The sequence below is a fragment of the Lissotriton helveticus genome, chromosome 3_1 (assembly GCF_964261635.1).
Source record: "Lissotriton helveticus chromosome 3_1, aLisHel1.1, whole genome shotgun sequence".
Taxonomy (NCBI): Eukaryota; Metazoa; Chordata; class Amphibia; order Caudata; family Salamandridae; genus Lissotriton; species Lissotriton helveticus.
The window spans coordinates 1917567071-1917589363 of NC_136061.1; the positions used below are offsets into that span (position 1 = coordinate 1917567071).

General features: G+C 46.0%; 1 protein-coding gene across 1 annotated transcript in view; it reads left to right on the forward strand.

Annotated features, from left to right (window-relative positions):
- The first annotated feature begins 610 nt into the window (after positions 1-610).
- The window catches only part of TMEM86A (transmembrane protein 86A), a 65639-nt gene continuing 43956 nt past the window's right edge, over positions 611-22293 (forward strand). Inside the window, exon 1 of the mRNA XM_078682924.1 lies at positions 611-760. Within this exon, the coding sequence (XP_078539050.1) occupies positions 740-760 (21 nt within the window). The 5' untranslated portion in view covers positions 611-739. The remainder of the gene's footprint in view (positions 761-22293) is intronic.

The following is a 22293-nucleotide window of genomic DNA, read 5'->3' on the forward strand; positions in this document are numbered from 1 at the left end:
GGGGACCCATTCGAAACCTACACTACAAATTTGTTAGAAATAGCATAAAAATGGCTTAACAATTACCACACTCTTTCAAGGATACAGTATAAAAACGTAAGCCATTGCAATGCTTGAATCAAGGAAAGAAGGACAAAACAACATTATTGGGACACTGAGATCAGTGCTGGTAGCTAATCTTTTGTATTGGATAGCAATGGGGTTTAGGGTCTTAAACTGCAAAGAGAAACCTTTTATATGCAATGTCCAGTTTTACTAAAGGGCAATACGGAACCTGCACCCGATGCCAGCCGGTTTCGGAATACGGAATTGAACTGCGACAATTGTGGACGTTGTTATTAACAGTGGTGCGGTGCAGTGCCACTAGCGCCCACGGCACTCTCTTGAAGTCTGTCTTTTACAATTCAACCGGGGAGCATGGGGGAACCCATTTTCCTGGGCTTTCCTTAGAGACCGTGTCACCGCTGCTAAGGACAAAGGGCTATTGTTTTTTGGCTGCAAATAAAAGTTTGATTGGATGCATTTGGTGCATTGAATCCCTCTCACACTCAGGCTGACAGGCCCTGGTCCAGGACTACGCGGCAGCGAGCCCGCCCCTTTCTGACGTCACAACAGTGCATCCCTCCCTCCGTGACGTCACGTCGTGCTAAAAAAGAACACAAACAGTCAGTATTCGCCGGTGAAGAGGACGGGAGGCTTGAACCCTGCGAGGAGCAGACCCACCGCTGGCGGAGCAGAGATGGTGTCGCCGGTCACTGTGGTGAGTAATCCCGGTTGAAGAAGCGAAAAGAGGAGGCGGTCCTCGGCTGCTCTTCCCCAGTCTGAGGTCCCTGCCAGGCTCTGCTCTTTGTCATCTGTAGATGTGACAGCTGTTTTGACCGGTCTGGGTTCCACCGAGGTGTACGTATTAAGGAGGCCCTCTCTGCGTAGGGTTGGGGTGCGTGCAGTGGTACGCAGGAAGAGGGGTGATGTCAGTGTTTTTGGGGTGGACAGGGTAATCTTGTTGCTGCAACGTGCCGGGGGGTCCTACTCGGTATCGATGACCTTGGGGTAAAGAGCTCTAATATGCATACTTTTGAAAGAGGGTGTCTCTCGTTTATGAGATGGGGGTCATTTTTTTCTCAGGTTTTTTTGGGGGGGGGGGGGGGGGGTTGGAGGGTTGACCGGCTGCGAGGGTGGAGCTTCGGCTGGAGGGGAGGTCTTCAGTGGCTCAGCTCTGTCAGAAGCCTGTGTATGTAAACACGGAGCACGTGATGGCGCTGGCCTGCCGCGAGCACCCGCTGCTACTACTTTTCCACAGTGGGACTGCACAGACCTTGGGTCACAACCGCTCCAGGTCCCCGCAGCTACTGGCCTTCCACTAACCCACCGCGGGTCCTATCTGCTAAACCAAACCACCCCTCGCGGAGAGCCGCAGTCAGAGCTCTCTCGCAAGCTTCTCCCCCTGCTTATTATTACCTCCCTCCTCCACCACCGTTCCCTCCTTCCACTGAAATACCTGCGTCCCTCAGGACAAATGCTCGCTCCCTGCCATCGCCCCTCGGGCCTTGTGCCACCCGGCGGCTAGACATCATCGAGCCGCTGCTCCTTTTCCCATTTCTCGTCACCTGCTGTCGCAGGAACCGGCGCTCGCCTCGCTCTCTCTCGTGAATGCCACAATGGCGCTACAAGGACAGATGGCGTATCAATCCACTGCCTAGGTGCAGCTCGGAACATAAGTGGCGTTGGTGTTAAGCATAGTTCCTGGTTCGTGATGTATCGAGTTCCACTACAACATGCAGGTCTTAATCACGATTTAGCGGGTTGGTCCGGTTCATGTAAGCATATTTTACGTGATTTTGTATACGAATTACGTATTCATGTAATTGCACAATTACCATTTTGAAAGTTTTTTCACTTTAAAAAAAATAAATAAAGTTGGCATCCCAGTAGGTGAACGTATTGTTTAGGGGGGTTACGCCTCCTGCGATATTTGACCTTCCTCTCTTCTCGAAGGCGAAAACCGCCTTATCGTCATGCCACTGTATTTTTAAAGGGCTTGCCTTCATAGGGCTGCTACATCCAACTATAGACTTTGGAAACCTTCCTCCAACACCTCCCCCCAAGCGTAGTCAGGGCTATAGAGGCTTAGGAAAGTGTTTCCGCACCAGAACAAACATCTGTGCACAACACTTAGCACCCTGGTACCCGATCCAGTGCTGGACAGTGCTTAATCTGTCAAAAAGAAACATATGTGCCAGGTTCCTCCTTGTCAGGTGGCCCATGTAACTTGCACCACTCTTTGCCCCTACCAGCGCTGCCAATGACAGTACCAACACAGCTACTAACATTCATACTCTTACAAGTGTGACAACTCGGACTATTCCAGGCCACCCAGAGAATAAGAATAGCTTGGGCAGAAGATATTAGTCATTTTGAATGTGCGTTGAATTATTAAACAAAAGTTGTGTTTATCTCAACCGTAGACAAACAGAGCCACCATGTGGTGGACTGCCATAAGCGTGGTTTTGGTAAGTGCTGGTGCCGAGCACCAGAAAGTACTGGCTCAAATTAAGCACTGCCAGAGTACTGTTGATTAAACGTGTGATGTGCAAAGGAAATGTTCAGATTTTTATGCACTCTTCTGGCTATGTGAGTGTAGTGTTGGGCCTTGCGGACCAATGAAGGACCCTAGTGCTTCTTGAAGAATAATACATTATTTATGATTGTGTTTGGCCTTTTCTCACTGCACCATATTTCCATTCATTGAGTTGTGGTGCAGGTTCCTGGCTGAAAAGGAAGCCAACATTTACTCACTGACTTTGAATATATTTGGCGTGGCCTGGTTCATTATCTCCTACGGGTCTGCTACATAGTGCATGCCTGACAAGGATGAGGGCCCTACAACTTTTTCAGCTCTGAATGGGTGCATTTAGGGGGTGGGGGTAAGCGGATGAGGTGTTTGCCTCCTAGGAGGCGCCAGCTGTGTCCCAATCTGGTTCTCTGAATCCCATTAGTAGAATAGTGAAAGTCCCTACGTACCATAGTTGACTTAAGTTTGTTTTGGGAGGGGGGTGGAGAGTGGGGTTCGCAGAATTGTAGGCCTTTTGTACTACGTGTTGTGGGCAATATTCATTCTGTTGAAGCTAGCCTGTTCCACAAGATATGAGATACTGACTCAATTTTTTGCTGTGAATCTTGAGGTAGGAACTGTATTGTATAATCTGTCCTGCTGTTTGTATCCCTGGAAATAATAAAAACTGATTTGACAAAAAAAGTAATTTACCACCTCGATGTCTGTCTCACCAGCACTCTTCACCACAGCTCTCCACTGTTGACTACCCACCTCCTGGCCTGTCATCGTTGGCTGACCTTATTGTTCCTGTTCTTCTTTCCATGAAACAACTCACTTCCTGATGACGTTTTGGTGCCCTTGTCAGGGTGGTGTGGGATCATGTCCATCACTTTGTTTCCCAAAGATAGTCTACAAGGCTCCTCCTGTCGTCTAATATGATGTTTTGTCATTTGTCTCTCAGGAACTTATAGATGGCTTCCTCTATGTTGATACACAAGAAACATTCAGCTTCCCCTTTTGCACACCCTTAGCTTGCCATAGGGATAAATTTTTCTTTAACAAAAATTTAGTAGGACTGGAATTGGTTTGACCCTTAGTCTATTGACGAAATCCATGGTTGCACTTATGTCCCTCGCCAGGGAATTCTGTTTGAAGACTCTTTGAGAGACCTGTGGTCTTCTATCATCAAACACACTCTGATTGAGGAAGGTTAAAACATTGGTAAGTTATGCCCCCCTGCAGAAAACCATACACCCAATGGCCTTCCGACTACCAATAGTCATGGTATGGGATTTCATAATTTTGGTAGATAAATCAGTGCAGGTATTAAGAAGATTTTGAAGGTGCACAGCAGTCCGTGCGAACAGTACTGCGTCATCTGCGTATAGTGATGCAGGGTTTAGTTTAGTTTACTGGTGGCTATCAGTGTATCTCCTAGCTTGCTAATATAAAGGGTGAGCAGCAGGGGAGCCAAAATGGACCCCTTCCTTACCCCTCTGTTGGCCCCGCAGGAAGCAGGCAAACTGCCATCCTCATTATACCTCACAGAGGCTGTAAGGTTAGAATGGGAGGTGTTAGAATTGGGTGTCTCTGGTTGGCGCAAGTATTCACTTGTGACAAGCAGGGACCCTCTCCTCTAAGTCAGGGCGAAGGATGACCCCTTAGAATTACCCTGGCTCACCCTCTAGGTGCGTGGTGTGAGCAGCCAAGGCTATTCTTCAGGCGTTATTCAGTTAAGCATTTGTAATAACACACACAGTAAAATGTACCAATCCCCCCCACAAATGGACACCAGGCTGTGAATATAAAAATACGTTCCTTTATGTAAAAATATATATATCAGATCAGACTTAACACAAGACCAATAACGTTTTTGTTGGGCCACGGGTTGTAATTAGGCAAGCTTCTCTTCTGTTACAGTTCAAAAATGTCTCTTTTAGCTTCTTTTTACTTCAAAAACAGTTCCTCGACAGATTAGGTAAGTTTCTACCCCTCTGGGGCCTCAGGGACTTGGCTCTGCGCTTCGTAGCGCTTCGACGTGCTCTGGGCGGGTGAAATCCCGGCACCCCTTCTGTTACTCACGCTTCTCGCGTGAGCCGGGGTACGCGACGTGCCGCTCCTACCAATGAAGCGTACGGGGCTGTCACAGAGGCGACGCGTTGCTTCCCCCGAGGCTCTGAGGTGAGAGTGAGCTGGGGAAAGGCGCTGTGAGGCCCTTCAAGACTGAGCCGGGCTTCAGGCGGTGACCAGAGGGGAAGCGCACAGCCGAGACGAGGGGACTTACCTGGACCTACTAGCGACGCACAGGGCAACGGGGAAAGAAGAACGTTGCGGGCCCCGAGCCCGAGACAGGCCCTGTGCGCAATAGTGGTCAGTACGGCTTGTAGGGGGTTCCGGTCCTCGCGGTGCACTCCTCGAGAGCGCGGAAGTCCCGGAAAGTGCTTAGGGATCTGATCAGAGGCGGACGATCTCCGTGAGGCGGGGCGCAGCACAGGAGTCCTCCGCACGGATGGTACAGAGGGGGGGTCCCTTCAAGATGCGGCGCGGCAATGGAATGCACGGGCGGCCGTCCAGGCTAAAGGCTGCTCTCGTCTCCTGGATTCCGGCGGGAGGGGCTGAAGTCGCGCTCAGGCGCTCCGTGAAGCAGGCGGGGGTAGAGGAGCTGCCGGCCTTAGCCCTGGGGCAGAGAGCGACTCTGAGTGGAGCGAGGCTCTCAAGGGCAAGATGGCAGGCTGGCTCCCGGGTACCACGGCCCTAGGAGGGGGCGAGAGGGGGCAGACTTCACCTCCGGCGGGAGGAAATACTCGGCCTCAGATAGCAGACGAGCCAAAGCACAGGAGAACCCACTGGTCCTGGGGTGCAGTTCAGGGGCAAGCTCAATCAAGCCCTTGGAGAATGTTTCAAAGCACAAGTCAGCAAAGTCTTTTCCAAAGTCTTCTCCTCTCCTTCCTCAGCAAGGCAAGCAGCAGGCCAGTCCTTCCAGCGTCTTCTTCTCCTTCTAGTTGGGCAGAGGTTCGTTGTGGGGAAACAGGATTCTGATTTACAAGGAGCAGGGCTCCTACTTTTATACAGCATTTCTTTTGTCTTCTCAGGCCAGGGGGGCCTTTGCATAACTGCTTTCAGTCTCTGAGTACTTGTTGGGTGTACTTCTGGCTTCTGCTTTCAGTGTGAGGGGCAGGCACATCAGACGCTCCACAGGAGGTGGAGCCAGCATTGTGTGGACAGGGGCAGCCAGGAGTACCTTGATGACAGTGCTTTGCCCTTCCTGGGCCAGGTGCAGGCTGAGTCATCAGTCGCTCCCCAGGGGGCGGAGCCAGCATTGTGGTGGCAGAGCACAGCCTGATTAAGAGTCCAGGGGCACTCCTACCTCCCACTAAGGTGTAATCCTTGCATTCACCACCTGTCATCCCCCAGCCCTGTCACTCACACATCCCAGACAGTCAGATCCACATACTAGCAGAGGCGGGCTGAAATGGTTAGGAAAGCAAATGCTAAGTTTCTAAAAGTAGCATTTGAAAACACAGGATATTAAAATAAACTTTACTAAAATAAGTATTTTATTATTCTGAGTTCAGGCATACTAAACTTTATTTTCTACCATGTTCCCTGAGCCTGCTGGGATTGTAGAGTGTAATAATTCCAGCAGCCCATCTGGCCTAAAGGGAACAGGCAGCCTTACAATAGTGAAAAACGAATTTGGCAGTAATTCACTACTAGGACATGCCACACTCGCAGAGCATGTCATACCTTACACTTACAATGCACCCTGCCCTTGGGCCGACCATAGGGGTGACTAATATGAAGTTAAGGGAAGGTTTAGGGGCTGGCAAGTGTGTGCACTTGCCCAGCCAGCATGACAGTACCAGACTGCACGCAGGTTCTGCAATGGCAGACCCTAGACACATTTTAAGGCTGCTTCTGTGGGTGGCGCAACCAGCGCTGCAGGCCCACTAGCAGTATTGGCATACACAAGCCCTGGCACTCCTGGTGCACTTTACTGGGGACTGACAGTAAATCCAATGAACCAATCAGGAATATCAATCACAGTTACACTTTTCATAGGGAGCACTTGCACTGCGGCACGGGTTGGCCGTGGCGCAGTGCCCTGAGCAGCGGACACCAGCAAAAACATCTGAGGCACATCAGCAAAAAGTGGAAGGGAAACTCACGCCAAGGTGCCAGGTCTAACAGGAGGTATGTAAAAAAGCCAGTAAATCTGCATCCATGCCCAGATCCAAGAGGATAGGCCAGAGCTTAAATCTATTGACACAGTTGATTGTCGAGGTTAAATCCATAAGTGCCACGTGCAGGCAACCCCTCTTGGCTATGGTATGTTTACCCACGATCAAGTATAGATTAAAAAACGGATCCAGTGTCCCTCTTCTCTGCCTGAAGCCATATTTAAGAATAACCAAGAAGGAACGTAATTGCGCTCCTGACTGTCGCACTGCGAGAACAGGAATATTTCCATATCGTAAACAACTTTTTTCCTATTTCATTTCTCAATAATCCTCGTATTCACAGTGAACCAAACAGTAATCAAAACCTTCATCCAAAGTTTATCCATACTTCCAACATCACGGCGAAAACAGCGTAATTGCAGCATGATTCATTTACTGTACTTTTTCAAATGTCTCCTGCATGCCCTCCGGGCCTTCAACAGCGACACGTTGGAATAAATCATACTCGAAAAATAGGATCAAAGGTATTTTATTTCTTATCACCCAATGCATTTCAGGCCAAATGGGCCCTTCGTCAGGGGTCAGTGAAATGGATAATAAAAACAGACATCTCAACCATCTGTGCACAAAATGCTGCCCACGTTAAAAATTGAAAATGAAATAAAAAGGTGAATAAAACTACCTATCATTTTGCCCTCTATTCACCCTTGCTAACAGTCATAAACCTGAATTCCAAGTGCTAATTCTATTCCTCCAACCCGTCATCACTTACCCAAACTCAAGATTACAATTAATCCAACACATGATATGAAAACTAAATAAGAGCTAAATCATATTCCCAAAACCTTGCCTGTACTCCCACTAGCGCCATCCCACAGTCAACCCATCTATAAAAACTTCCACTTGAACTAGTACCAACCCCTCTAGTGCTTAAATAACTTCTAAACTACTAAATCACCTTCCAAGCCGAAACCGGCAGCCTCATCTTAACGTGCAACTTCATTCATCACTGCCAGCATTCAGTTTGACTCAAGCCTTTCCAAACATACTTTTATAAACACGTGCACTCCAAGACACAGGTGTGTTTAACCCCCATGACCTAATCCAGTGGAAATTCAAACTTTAAAGGGACAGCTTACAAAGTTGTTTAGTCATAAGTAAAAACGAAAAACAATCCCCCTTTAAACACCACGCATACACTGGTAGCCACACTCCTCCATTCACCCCGAGCTAAATGTCAGCCCCTCACATCAAATAAACATTAAACAAGCATTTACAGTGCAATGGTTTCGCCTTTGTTAAAGTTTGAGCTTTTGGTATTGCTTTTGACAAATGGTCTTTTCTAACTTCTTTGAATTATGTGTAAAACGTTGATGTGTTTTACTTTACACAGAAATATGGAGTGCCTCTCTGGAAAACACCCTCTGCACACGCCCTCTTTACACATGCCTTATCTTCACGTGCCCTCTCTACACATGGCCCTGTGCAGAGAGATTATATGGAGAGAGGCATGTGCAGAGAGGCCGTGTGTTGAGAGGCTGTGTGCAGTGATAGTGCATGTTGAGAAGGCATATGCAAAGAAGAGTGGGGAGGATACAGAGGTAGGGTAGGAGGGCGAAAATGCAAGGAGGAGTGGGAGGTCAGAAAATAGTGGGAGAGCAAGAGAGAGGACAGAAGGGAAAGGGAGGGCATGTAGGAGGGCAGGAGTAAGAAGGAAGAAGGAAGAGAGGTCAAAAGGAAGAGAGGGCAGGAGAGAGAGGGAAGGCAAGAAGGAAAAGAGGCAGAAGGGAGAGGGAGGGCAAGAAGGAGTGGGAGGACAGGAGGGAAGGTAGGAGTGTGTGAGAGAGGGCAGAAAGGAGAGGGCGGCAGGTAGGAGAAGGAGGGCGGGAAGGAGAAGGAGGGCTAGAGAAGGAGAGGACAGGAAAGAGAGAGAACAAGAGGGAGATGGAGGACAAGAAGGGGAAAGAGAGCAGAAGAGAGAGGTGGAAAGGGAGGGCAGGAGGGAGTAAGAAGGCAGAAAAGAGAGGGATGGCAGAAGAGAGAGAGAGCAAGAAGGAGGGCAGAGGGAATAGAGTGAGAGAAGGCAGAAGGGATAGGGAGGACAGGAAAGAAGGAGAGCAAGAAGGAGGGCAGGAGCGAGAGAGTGTGAAAAGAAAAGCTAAGGAGTGCAGGATAGAGAGTGAGGAGAAAATGGGGAGGTAGATGGAGAGTGACGCTAGTAATAAACTCGTACCGGTTGTTTAATTCACAAGACATGCTGATGCAAATGGGACATGTAGTCACTCACCTCTAACAGGTATGTGTCCAATTGGCATAGAAGCTTGAGAAGTGATCAGTGCAAAAGATGAAAATGGTACTGTGGCAAAAAGGAATAAACACAAAACCAATAATAAATAACATTATTATGTGTTGGCCTAGGATTGTAAATAAAACAGGCAAGGACAAACTCACCTCCTGTTATAATGTCACAAAAGCAGGTGACACTTGTTCCCAGTGGTTTCAGGGAAAACACCGTTTGCGAGGACAATAAGTGTAAACTGCAACACAAAAAACCATAATGTACACATCAATGAAAACAGCGAGAGGCGGCCTTAGGATATGTGACAATCAAAATGTCGATCAGAGCAGGAAACCCAATATATAGATGACCGGGAGTATATGCCGTTCTCCCACTCGTAAAAGGATATGGGGGAAATAGCAGGAATTATTTAAGAAAAAATCGTATTAAAGAACCACAGGCGGGGGATGGCCATAAAACAGAGGAGCACCCCATGAGATACAAACAACATACTCGCCCATATAGGTAATGGGACTGTTAACCTCACCTTGCAAGCACATGAATCCAAGATCCAGTGAGTAAATGGAAAAAAGAAGCACTTTATTCAGCTCCTGGGAAGCAATATAAGCTGCCAAGAAATAAGCGAAAAAAATACACGGATTCAGTGATAGGAGATGAACTACGTGAGTGCCGATACAATCTCAAGCGTGATTCAAAGCCAAATCCAAGATAATTGTGTGCCATGTAAAATTATACATTGACAATGATCGATCACTGGTCTAGAGGAACTTAAAAGCACGTAAATGAGATGTCGTACCGACCAACAACGAGTGGGTCATGAGGCTTTTATCGGGGCAAAAGCCATGTCAGCCTTCCCCCGATAGACATTAAATAGGCGATACTCTCGTAAGGGTACCTATCACAAATCTTTTTAAAGAGGAAAATCAAGCCCCCTTCTTACCTGGAACCTAAGCGGCGACTCCCGGCATGGTAACTGGGTAAGAGCGAACGGAGGGATCCTGAAGCCACGCATTTTTAAAGCCGATGGGATTCCCGCATTTGAAAAGTGCTAATTAGACACATAAGGAAGACGTAAGCGAATGCCTACCATCTAACAGGACGAGAGTGTACTACTGCAACTAAAAACGGACTCGAAAGTGACGGTCATATTGAAACGGGCTAATTTCCCTACATATGGCAGCCATGTTGTAGTGTACACCCAAGTCAAAATGTGCGGTGGCCATGTCATAATATCAAAAACGAAAAGCAAGCCAAAATTATAAAGAATGAACATCCACCCAATCAGAAAAAAGTGAAGATAACCGCGGCCATGTAATCACGACCGAAATAATGCCACAATAAAAATATAACGAACAAGAATAGAAATAAATAAATAACGAATATAGCAGCCATATCCTAATGGCTGGGTCAGTAACAATTCCAAAACGCACTCGATTCTGCCCCACAACGGCAAAGGCACGGACAACGGGAGGGAGGGCGGGGGATAAAGAAGGCACAACAACGGCACAATAACTCCTTGTGGGCGTGTTTTTCGCCGTCTCCCCTCCCCATTGGCTGGAAGGTAAAATTCCAGCCAATGGGAAGAGGAGAGGGCGGGACTTAAAAAAAGACCCAGAAACGCCCCTGAATCGCGTTTTCACGGGGAAAGCGTGATTGACAGCCTCTGTCTCCCAATGGCTAGCCTCCATTTATGGAGCTAGCCAATGGGAGACAGAGGCGGGACCAAAGCCCATATGTAGGATCATAAGATTTCGCCCTGGGCGGAGCAACTGCTACGCAGGGCGAAACCTAAAAACGTGTCTAAAATATGCACCCAAAATTGCCTGAAATACGCAAGCAAAATTATGCAGCTTAAAATAAATTAAACAAACAAATGTCTGCATAAATAATAAATTAAAACGCAAAGCCATATTTAAGCACTGAGATAATATTAAAATTATCAAGCCAAGATGTAAGATGCTTCCTGACAACCTTCCCCATGATTTGTGCCACAAAATCTATAAGCGAAATGGGGCGATAACAGGCTGGATAGTCGCTCGCCCCTTTTTTGAAAATGGGTGTAATAATAGCCCTATACCAGGAAGAGGGGAAACCACACATACAGGCCGCGGTAAAAACCTGTGTCAAAATCCTAGCTCAGGTCAAAGTGTCAGTCTTATAAAGATCAGGGGGAACCCGGGCCAGGGACTTTCACCCTGGCTGTGGCTTCGATGGCTTTGTGCACCTCTTAAACATTCAACACCGATGGTGAGATTTCAATCCCTGGTTCCCACGTGGAGTCCGGCTCCCCCAGGTCCTTTCAACTGCAGATCCCTTCAAAATGTTGTACCCATCTCTCAGAGGCAATAGTACTATTGGGTTTGCTAGGCCTGAAAAAAGGGATTGTTAACAATTTCCCAAAATTTAGAGCTGTTAGTTAACACACTGGCCTGAAAGAGGATCTCCCATGCCTGCCCTGTGATAAGTTTTTTGCTCCGCTGAATCGCAGATTTATATTCTTTTCTAAATGCCATAATCTTGTCCTCATCCCTACGTTTCTGCTTAATAGCCACCATTAAATACCTGTGTGTCTTAGAACAATTACCATCAAACCATCTTTTTAGGTCTCGGCTAGAAGCGCGCAAAGCGCGTTCTCGCCAGAGAACTGTAGCTGTCGGCTCAGCCGACAACGAGGGGAGACAAGAGCTGGCCACGCGTGCAGCATTGTCTATGGCAGCATCGGATTCCGAAGCGCGCCTTCGAATTGGATCGCGTGTGTGAGCTTGTCTGTAGACAGCCGCGCGGCTGGTAAGTTTCGTTTTCGCTACTTCCTTGTCTGTAGATAGCCGCGCGGCTGGTAAGTTTCGTTTTCGCTACTTCCTTGTCTGTAGATAGCCGCGCGGCTGGTAAGTTTCGTTTTTTTTCCGCTACTTCCTTGGTCTTATGAGTCTCTGTTTACAATTTCTTAAGGTGTTTCTCTGGTTTCCTGGTGTCCTCTTTGTGTTCTGTTCCTATGGTGTATCTATGTTTTCCTTGGCGTCTCCCCCTACCATCCCCGTGCTGTCTTCACTGTATTCTTGAGTGTGTCTCTTTCTCTGCATTCTCTAGTCTTCCTGTACCATCTTTACGGGTGTTTGTCTGTTTTTCTTGGTGCTTCTCTCTATACCATTCTGATGACGTTTTACTGTTTTCTGGCTCTCTGTCAACTCTATGGTGTCTCCCTGTTTTCTCTTACTAAGTTGAATGGCTAGTGTTCGTCTGTGTTAACGCTACAACTAGGTAATCGTAAATATAGTTACAGCATTATAGTTTACAAATAACACAATACAGCTACTGCATAAATTAGCAGCTACTAAAAATACCTGCTCCTTAAAGACGAAACAAATATAAAGTATTTCCTTTTTGGAGCCTTCTAACGCCTTGTTTCATTTTCCGCATTTGTATATTTTATTACAGATTACCGTGCGAACACCAGTATGGCTAGTTAAAAAAAGTCTCTGTTTTGGGGCCCTTGAAACTTAATTTGCCCGGTTGCATATACCGGAGGTCGTATTCCTGTGCGCACCCTCTGTAGATGCACCAGTGAATTCCAGGGACGCCGTTCCTCGCTGTGCATGGCCTACCTCTGAGTTAGACATGTGCTGCAGAGTGCACAACACACAAAGACGGTTTGCTTTCTGCTCTGCGTTTCTTCCTTTGAGGAGGGTCAGAGGCCACACAAAAGGGTGGATGCAGTCAAACACTACATCCTCCCTGATGGGGCATTCCGCAATTGGCCCCTGTTCCCCACCCCCAGCCAGGGTGCGGTGTTCCCCTGCAGAGGATTGCCCGTGTGTTTCCGAGCACTGCGCCCGCTGCAGTCCTCCCTTTGGAGAGACCCGGGGACTCCCACCCACCCACAAGGAGCACCGCAGGCTCACCGGGGCACCTTCTAAAGGTGCAGAAGAAACTCCTGCCTGGCACACAGCTAGTGCGCCCTTCTGAGAGAGCAATGCCAACGCACCTACAAGGCGTAAAGGCATTTCCTTATTTGATGTGGGCACACATCTCTGCAAATGCACACACTCACTTTGCATCGCAAGGCCATTGACTCTCCATGGTATGTTATGGAGGAGGCCTGGAAGTGCTAAAAATGGGGCACCTGTAGCACTTCCGGGTCAGTTGATAACATGGCCCAGGTGGCGGGATAGAAGACAGCTGGGTCTTTTAAAATAAGCCAAAGTAATAATGACGGTTCTTGAAGTGTCGTTTACTGCTATCGAACTTTTAAATTAGCCAAATACTCTTTACTTTGTACATTCATAAAGTAGTTTCATAGCCAGTGGAATTACGCAGAAATGGACGACCAAATTCTGCGGCAAGAAATGGCAAATTATGTTGGCATAAGGTGGCACCATTATTTCGCGATGTTTGTCCCAGAAGTTTACACTGTCAAGGGAAAAGATTCACTTCATTGTTCCCATGTTAACGCCTGAATGCAGCAACTAACGATGCGTTGCTGTGTTTTTAGTCACTTTTGATCTGTTTGAAATTGTACTCAATGTTATTTTTTGTTTGAATCTGCAAATTATGCTGTAGGTGGTGGTGCATATGCAGTAACCCCCCCCCCCCCCCCCCACACACACACACACACCTCCTAATTGTGCAGAAAGTGTTGCGGCTGTAGAGTAGATCAGGTCGAATATCACTGAATGTAGATCGCACAGGTTTATTTCTTGGACACCATCGTGGGAGCCTGTCGGCTTCAAGCCTCCTATGCCCCCTCCAGCTGAGGCTGTCATAAGCACATGTATGACTGTTGGGAAATCACAAAAAAGTTTGCCTAAACAAGCAGTCCCTGAATATCTTAGAAAACTTAATGGATTATTTGTCACTATTTTACAGGACTACTTGTATCTTAAGATAGGCAGGCGTGGGAATGTGTCTGTAACAATCTGCAAGCCAAGCAAAATTCAGGCTGAATGACTGGCTCTCGCTTGGCCCTAGTCCCATAGGCACTTGCGAGCCAAAATAGAGCTATTTCTGCACCTCCCTATTGCAATATTAAAAGATAAAAAGAAAATTGAAGCCACTTGACAGTTGATGGTTCAAAATCTAAAAAGGTGCGTTTTTGCTGTGTGTGAGCTGCAGTTCACAAGCGTCCCGTTGAAAACCCGTGGGGACTGAGTCGGTCCTGTTGATTTAATAATCAGTGCAAATGCTGTCATTGAGGTGGTGGCCCTCTGCACTTTTCATGCAGTGAAAGGAAAGGCATGCCATTAGTTTAAAAATGCAAACACAACAATGATGGACAGAATGTGGATCAATGTCACACATTCACCCCAGTCCAAAGATCTGGGCCCAAATCCATCGTTTTTCCACTCCACACCACCCTGGGTTAGACAATGGCGATATGCAAATCAGCGCTGACCCTGTGCCCCATGGGAACAGTCCAGTCCGAACTACAAAAGCCATGTCCTTCCCAGAACGGAAACAAGCATCCGAGGACCGGCCCGGTTTCGAGGTAACACCTCTCATCAGCCCGGCTAGCTTGATTCCAGTGGTGTGGAGTGCCTGGGACTCACGTCTGAGCATCCCCAGTACACTTAGAGCGGTAATTGCAAACACAACAATGATGGACAGAATGTGGATCAATGTCACACATTCACCCCAGTCCAAAGATCTGGGCCCAAATCCATCGTTTTTCCACTCCACACCACCCTGGGTTAGACCATGGCGATATGCAAATCAGCGCTGACCCTGTGCCCCATGGGAACAGTCCAGTCTGAACTACAAAAGCCATGTCCTTCCCAGAACGGAAACAAGCATCCGAGGACCGGCCCGGTTTCGAGGTAACACCTCTCATCAGCCCGGCTAGCTTGATTCCAGTGGTGTGGAGTGCCTGGGACTCACGTCTGAGCATCCCCAGTACACTTAGAGCGGTAATTGCAAACACAACAATGATGGACAGAATGTGGATCAATGTCACACATTCACCCCAGTCCAAAGATCTGGGCCCAAATCCATCGTTTTTCCACTCCACACCACCCTGGGTTAGACAATGGCGATATGCAAATCAGCGCTGACCCTGTGCCCCATGGGAACAGTCCAGTCCGAACTACAAAAGCCATGTCCTTCCCAGAACGGAAACAAGCATCCGAGGACCGGCCCGGTTTCGAGGTAACACCTCTCATCAGCCCGGCTAGCTTGATTCCAGTGGGGTGGAGTGCCTGGGACTCACGCCTGAGCATCCCCAGTACACTTAGAGCGGTAATTGCAAACACAACAATGATGGACAGAATGTGGATCAATGTCACACATTCACCCCAGTCCAAAGATCTGGGCCCAAATCCATCGTTTTTCCACTCCACACCACCCTGGGTTAGACAATGGCGATATGCAAATCAGCGCTGACCCTGTGCCCCATGGGAACAGTCCAGTCCGAACTACAAAAGCCATGTCCTTCCCAGAACGGAAACAAGCATCCGAGGACCGGCCCGGTTTCGAGGTAACACCTCTCATCAGCCCGGCTAGCTTGATTCCAGTGGTGTGGAGTGCCTGGGACTCACGTCTGAGCATCCCCAGTACACTTAGAGCGGTAATTGCAAACACAACAATGATGGACAGAATGTGGATCAATGTCACACATTCACTCCAGTCCAAAGATCTGGGCCCAAATCCATCGTTTTTCCACTCCACACCACCCTGGGTTAGACAATGGCGATATGCAAATCAGCGCTGACCCTGTGCCCCATGGGAACAGTCCAGTCCGAACTACAAAAGCCATGTCCTTCCCAGAACGGAAACAAGCATCCGAGGACCGGCCCGGTTTCGAGGTAACACCTCTCATCAGCCCGGCTAGCTTGATTCCAGTGGTGTGGAGTGCCTGGGACTCACGTCTGAGCATCCCCAGTACACTTAGAGCGGTAATTGCAAACACAACAATGATGTACAGAATGTGGATCAATGTCACACATTCACCCCAGTCCAAAGATCTGGGCCCAAATCCATTGTTTTTCCACTCCACACCACCCTGGGTTAGACAATGGCGATATGCAAATCAGCGCTGACCCTGTGCCCCATGGGAACAGTCCAGTCCGAACTACAAAAGCCATGTCCTTCCCAGAACGGAAACAAGCATCCGAGGACCGGCCCGGTTTCGAGGTAACACCTCATCAGCCCGGCTAGCTTGATTCCAGTGGTGTGGAGTGCCTGGGACTCACGTCTGAGCATCCCCAGTACACTTAGAGCGGTAATTGCAAACACAACAATGATGGACAGAATGTGGATCAATGTCACACATTCACCCCAGTCCAAAGATCTGGGCCCAAATCCATCGTTTTTCCACTCCACACCACCCTGGGTTAGACAATGGCGATATGCAAATCAGCGCTGACCTTGTGCCCCATGGGAACAGTTCAGTCCGAACTACAAAAGCCATGTCCTTCCCAGAACGGAAACAAGCATCCGAGAAAGTTTAAAAATAGCCTCCTTCCTTCTCTTACATTGAGGAAGAAAGTAGTTTTGACATTTTTATACATCTTTTGAATCGAATAATAATTTAACACAAAACATTATCCGTTGGGAGTAAAGGGGCAGAGAAGGGGATATTCAGCCAGTGGTTGAATTAATTCTATATGTAACCAGGAACATTTGGTTCAGGATCTCCGCTTCTTCATTTGATCATGCTGCCTGATAATGTGCAAATCATTTTACTTAACTGTCAAATATGGGACCACCTTGAAGAAATTTAGTTCAGGATGAATGCTACCCAAAATGCCCACATATGGTTTAATAGACACTAATGTTGCTCCACATGACCAATGATATTGCCCAGCTATACGTTGTAAATGACCATCTCTTGGTTCGCTCATTGCTGTTCTGTCAGTTTGTTGAAGGTGATAAAACGTTTGTTTAAAAAAGTATTTTAACAAATGTCAGTGCAGAGATATATAATCCATTGTACTGAAGAGAAACATAAGCATTCATGAACTAACCTATTTGTAACTTAAAATAACCTCTATTGTGTTTTTCGATGCTGTTGGCTGCACAATTTACATTGTGAATCTTTGAATGACTCGGCTTGTGCTGTTCGAGCCAACCAAGTAAGACCCCTTCCTGTCTCTGCTCTTGCTCAGCTCTTTCTGTGATTTTTCGCAGTCTTGCAATAGAATAAAGGACTCATTAACGAGTTTAATGTTCACTCAAATGGGTAAACCAAAGAGCCTGTGTATTCTAAACACTGAAGACTTTAGGTGGATCTGCTCTCCTTTATGGGAAGTAGTGGTTTCATTCTTGGGGTCATTGCTTCTACTCTGCTGCTTCTGCATCACATGGAGTTCATGTTCCTGGCATATGTGGTCAAGCATGGGGCACAATGTACAGATGAATAAGAGAGCATGGATGGAAACATAAAGGCACTCTAAGTAATAGGCAAGACCTAATGGCTTTTCCGGTGCTTCACATTATGTAACAAAACATACATCTAAGTCACGTAAATACAACTCATATTGCATTACAAATGCTATAGGTGTCACATTTGCAAAAGTTATAACTATTGGCATTGTCATACACAATGCCAATAACTCAAACGTTAATGCTGTGAGACATATTGCATTGTAAATGCTTGTTTTTCTTTGTTTCCATTAGTCTTATCAAGGGATGTCAAGTTATCAACAATCTGCGTACTTATATTTTTAAAAGCATCTAATACTGGTCAGTCCTGTGTTACACTATAAAAGCTTAATGCTATGTCACCCACACTTACCGTTTACAAACTGCTTAAAAAAGCCTTCTGTATCACCTTATCCAGCGTCAGTCTATGGGTTTGATCTCTTGTGCTAATAACATTGTTTGAGACACTCTTACCTTATTTACAGAGTGTATATTAGTTACAGGCCAATTCCACCATTTAGGGGTTGTGCTTTTTAAAACAATTCCAGGAAATTCTCAAGCCATTAACTGCAGAGACCAAAGGGACAGATAACATGAACAAATCAATAGTAGAGGAGCACCCCCTACCAGAATAAGAAGGCACAGTATTTCCCCCCCCTGACTGTTCCAGGCAGTGCAAATTATTCGCCGCAAGGAACTCCTCCAACCTAAGACCTATTCTCAAAATGGGTGTCCAAGATATTGCATCCAAAAAACCTCTCCAAATGGTAGAGTCTAGCTGACAAGGGTGTATATTAAAGTCACCCAGAATTCTAACTTGATAGGAATAGGTCCTCGTCTCCCAGCAGTTTTCCAAAAAACCCTCCAAGGCAGCGATGTGTTCAATGTCTGAACTTCTACAGAAAGAATTATAGAAATTCACTATCAACAGAGGAGGCTTATGTTTGGATACCTAGAAAGTAGCCAAAATACAGCTACATTTAAAAAAAAAATAATAATAATTTGAAAAAAAGTGCTGCAAATGAAAGCGTCTGTTTTTTTTCCCTCCAAATGGTATCGACAAAGGGATTATGGGGCTGAAATCACCACTTTCCCAGCTTTTAGGGACTGACAGACATTTGTCAGAAAACCAAAATTTTTTACACAGTTTTGGCATTTTACTGGGATATAGCCTATTTTTGCTATTTTGTTGTACTTTCAACCTTCCAGGTAATGGTAGAAATGGATATGAAAGCACTAATGGATTCTGGAGAGCTATACATTGTAGTAAAGTAGACACAATTCTGAATTCAGCAAGGGGTCATTTGTGTAGATCCTTCAAGGATTCTTTCTAGAAACTAACAAATATAGGAAAAATTGAAAATTAGTTGAAAAAAACAGCCATTTGTGCCAATGTTTTCTCCTGTTACTTCTTCTAATTGTGACGGCTGTTTGAAAGCAATATACCTTTACATCCGCTGGACCTTTCTGGGTGTGGGGATATATAGGACTTGTAGGTTCACCAAGAACCCGACAAACCCAGAGCCAATAACCAAGCAGCGTCTTGCAATGTTTTTTTCATTATGTACCGGGTTTGCGCACTTCAGCAACCTGACCCAAAACAGTATAGGTAGTCAGCATGTACACATCCCTCCTGTCCACAAATTTCACAGCTAGCAGTTCCTCACTACGCAAGGCTCTGCACTGGCCCCTCTGAAGCTAATTTGCATACAAGCTCTTTTGGGAAGCCTTTACAGTTAGAGCGGATTGTGCCACAAGCAAAAGTGTCCACTTTGAACAATTCCTAAAAGAATTGCACAGCAGTGTAGAAGTTATCAAGGTATATTTTGAAAAAAGGGGACCCCTATATATTACTGTTGCACCTGCTATACATGGGGAACAAACTGAGTTAGGGTTTTTGTATCCAGTGTTCTCAGTCACAGGCGGTCGTTTCTTCAACATACCGGGAGTTAGAAACCTTCAGCCATTCTCAGCAGATATGGCAAAATGAACGTTAATCATTACACAGATCCCAACTCCCGGGAAGTAATTCTCTGGCTATCCCCAGATAATTAACTATTCCTTTGATGCTATTATCGTTTATCCTCGTCGTCCACTTGTCTCATAACTCTATTGTGAAGAAAACTTCATCGACATTTTTTATTTTCATGCCCAGCAATTTCATTCCTACAATACCCCAAGTGTCAATAAACGGTAGATAACGGACAGGAACTGATCTAGTGATTCCTAGATATCATCCCCATCTGCTGATAGCTACAACATATATGTTCCTCGCTCTCATCTCCCTGCGTTTGAAGTTATCAAGAAACTCTAAATATCGACTGACCTGTAACATCATAACCAAGATTTAGGTTTGAGTTCGCACACATTTTTTTTTAGCAAAAGACGGTAACCTGAAGAAGGCTCAAGAGCCGAAACGCGCGTTGTGACAGCTACCGCTTTGCCCTCAACATTTTGTTCAGTCTCATGTCTATTGGTTATGTATATTCTTTCTAATATGTTTTTAATTGACCTTTGTTATATTGCAAAACAACTATAAAAAAAAAGAATACAGAAGAGAAAAACACAAAAAGAATTGATAAAAATATATATAACATATACCAATAAAATCAAATAAGAATATTTTATTGTTTAAGATTATTTATATATAGTTGGACTTTCCACTCTCAATCTCATATGCAAGTTATATCAACTATGATCTCCATATAAACATATTTTGATTATGTCACTTGGCTATAGAAGTTATCAAGGTACAAATGGTGGCCTCTGTTAAACAGTCCTCTAGCAAGATCCCACACAATTTTCTCAGAAACTCCAAAAGTTGACGCACAACCAGGTGGGTCAATAGTGGAATCCCTTTCAGTGTACACCCGGAAATAATAGACATATCCTGTCAACAGCAATTTCTTTCCCTGGAGTATAGATCTCTGAAAATCGATCTACAAAGTGATCAAGAACAAGCCGAATCTTAAAAAGACGGTCACAGTCAGGGTGATCTCGTGGCAACGCCAAAGCATTATCAACAAAATGTAGCATCCGAATCAAAAGGAAATACCGATCACGACTACTAATTGCCGGAAATGTGGCCGTTGCTTTCAAGGGACTGGTAGGCCAATATGAAGCCATGGATGGCTTCCCTATAAAGCCCGTCAAAAAAGTAAAACCCAAAAACCTCTTCATCTCATCCAGATATGTGGTAGTTCACCGGGTAGTCTGGCACTTCATCTTATCCAGATTTGTGGTAGTTCACCGGGTAGTCTGGCACTGTTGTACCTCAAAAACCGGTCTGCATACAAATTAGTCTGCTCAAAAATCCATCATCCATAAACAATTGAAAAAACTATAGAGACAAAAGATTTTCACAATTCACTCTACACCCTGCATCCCCACTAAAGGCAGGCAACACTGGCTGCACCGTGTTTGGATCAACCCAGAGTCCAGCACTTCCAGTAGGAAGCCTTGCAGCCTCAGGCTTCAATACCGATGTGTCTTGCTGCACCATCAGCACATCAGTGTCCTCCTCTAAAACAGGCATTTCATCCCCACTGAGAGTAGCTTTATCTGCACTTAGTGTAGCTTCATCATCAGATGATTTCTCCTGGACAGAATACTCACTGCCAGAATTGCGATTCTCCTATTAACATGACCAGAGAATCTGGATTTCATTAAAGATTCAAAAAGCATACCAACCTCCTGCTGAGAAGTAATTCTATGGCTAGCCGTAACCCTTACTAATAAAGGTTACTTGTCAAACAAGTCAACAACAACAAAAACTTTGTAAAATAAGTAATAAACAAAATGCGTCTTTTATCACAAAGACCTATAAACTCCAAAACTATACCACTCACTTGCCAGAAGCAGCTAGACCCACCAGCACCTACTCTGCACAGACACAGTAAGGATCGACTATATCCCACTTAAAAAAGGAAAGAAACTTACACATAAGACAATGCAAAACACATCGCAAAGAATTTCATGCTCCAAACACTAACTAAATATGCTGCCACTATGACACCACTTACAAAAAAATTCATTCATGCATGACAATAATACTAATTTGGAGTAAATACAACAAACATGTTTTTCTTACCAAAAAAAAAGGCAACTACGCAAAACTGCAGAACAACCTCTGCCAAAACTGCAAACAGGAATCAAAAGCTTTACACTAGAATAAAAAGGAGAAAAACGCATTACAATCACATATGCAAATAATGCTCCAGTCCACACAATCTACCAGCCAAGCTAAGGGGTAGGTGGGCCTAAGAGTATAAATAAAATATTCACCCCTGTAAAAGGGGAGCAACCCTTGCCCTTGAGGCCACTCCCCAACACAAAAATTTAAAAACCCTTGTTGTCTAGTAGCTTCGGCCCCCCTTGGGGGCAAATGGGCCTAAAAACATACAGCTAATCTGCCACCAAAAGGGGGCAGAAATGGCCATAATCATCCTCCCATAAAGGGGACGCTCCCCAATATAAACAAAAACCCTAGAGGCCATAAAAAAAAGAAATCCGCCGATATGCGCCTCAGGGGGGCAGAAAAACTGTCAAATTAATGCCCCCCAAAGGCGAGCTGTCCTTGCCCAAGGGGCGACTCCCCACAAACCAATCCCTGGTGGTCTAGTGGGCCCAATCTTATAAAAACATGGCGAGACACAGCCACAAACATTGCCCCCAAAGGAGACGTTTACAGATGGTGCACCGTCCCTATTAGCGCCCACCCCTTCTATCGCCGCCAATGTATAAAAGCAGTCGCTCTGTTGAGAGTCAGATGTTTAGCTCTTCACATCTCCCTAAATCACTCTACTCGTTGATTCCCGGCCTGCCGAAGATCACACAGATCACCCTACAGTCAGGAGGACAGTTCCCAGGTGACGCCGTGAGGAGAAAAGTCAGACAGAATGCACAGT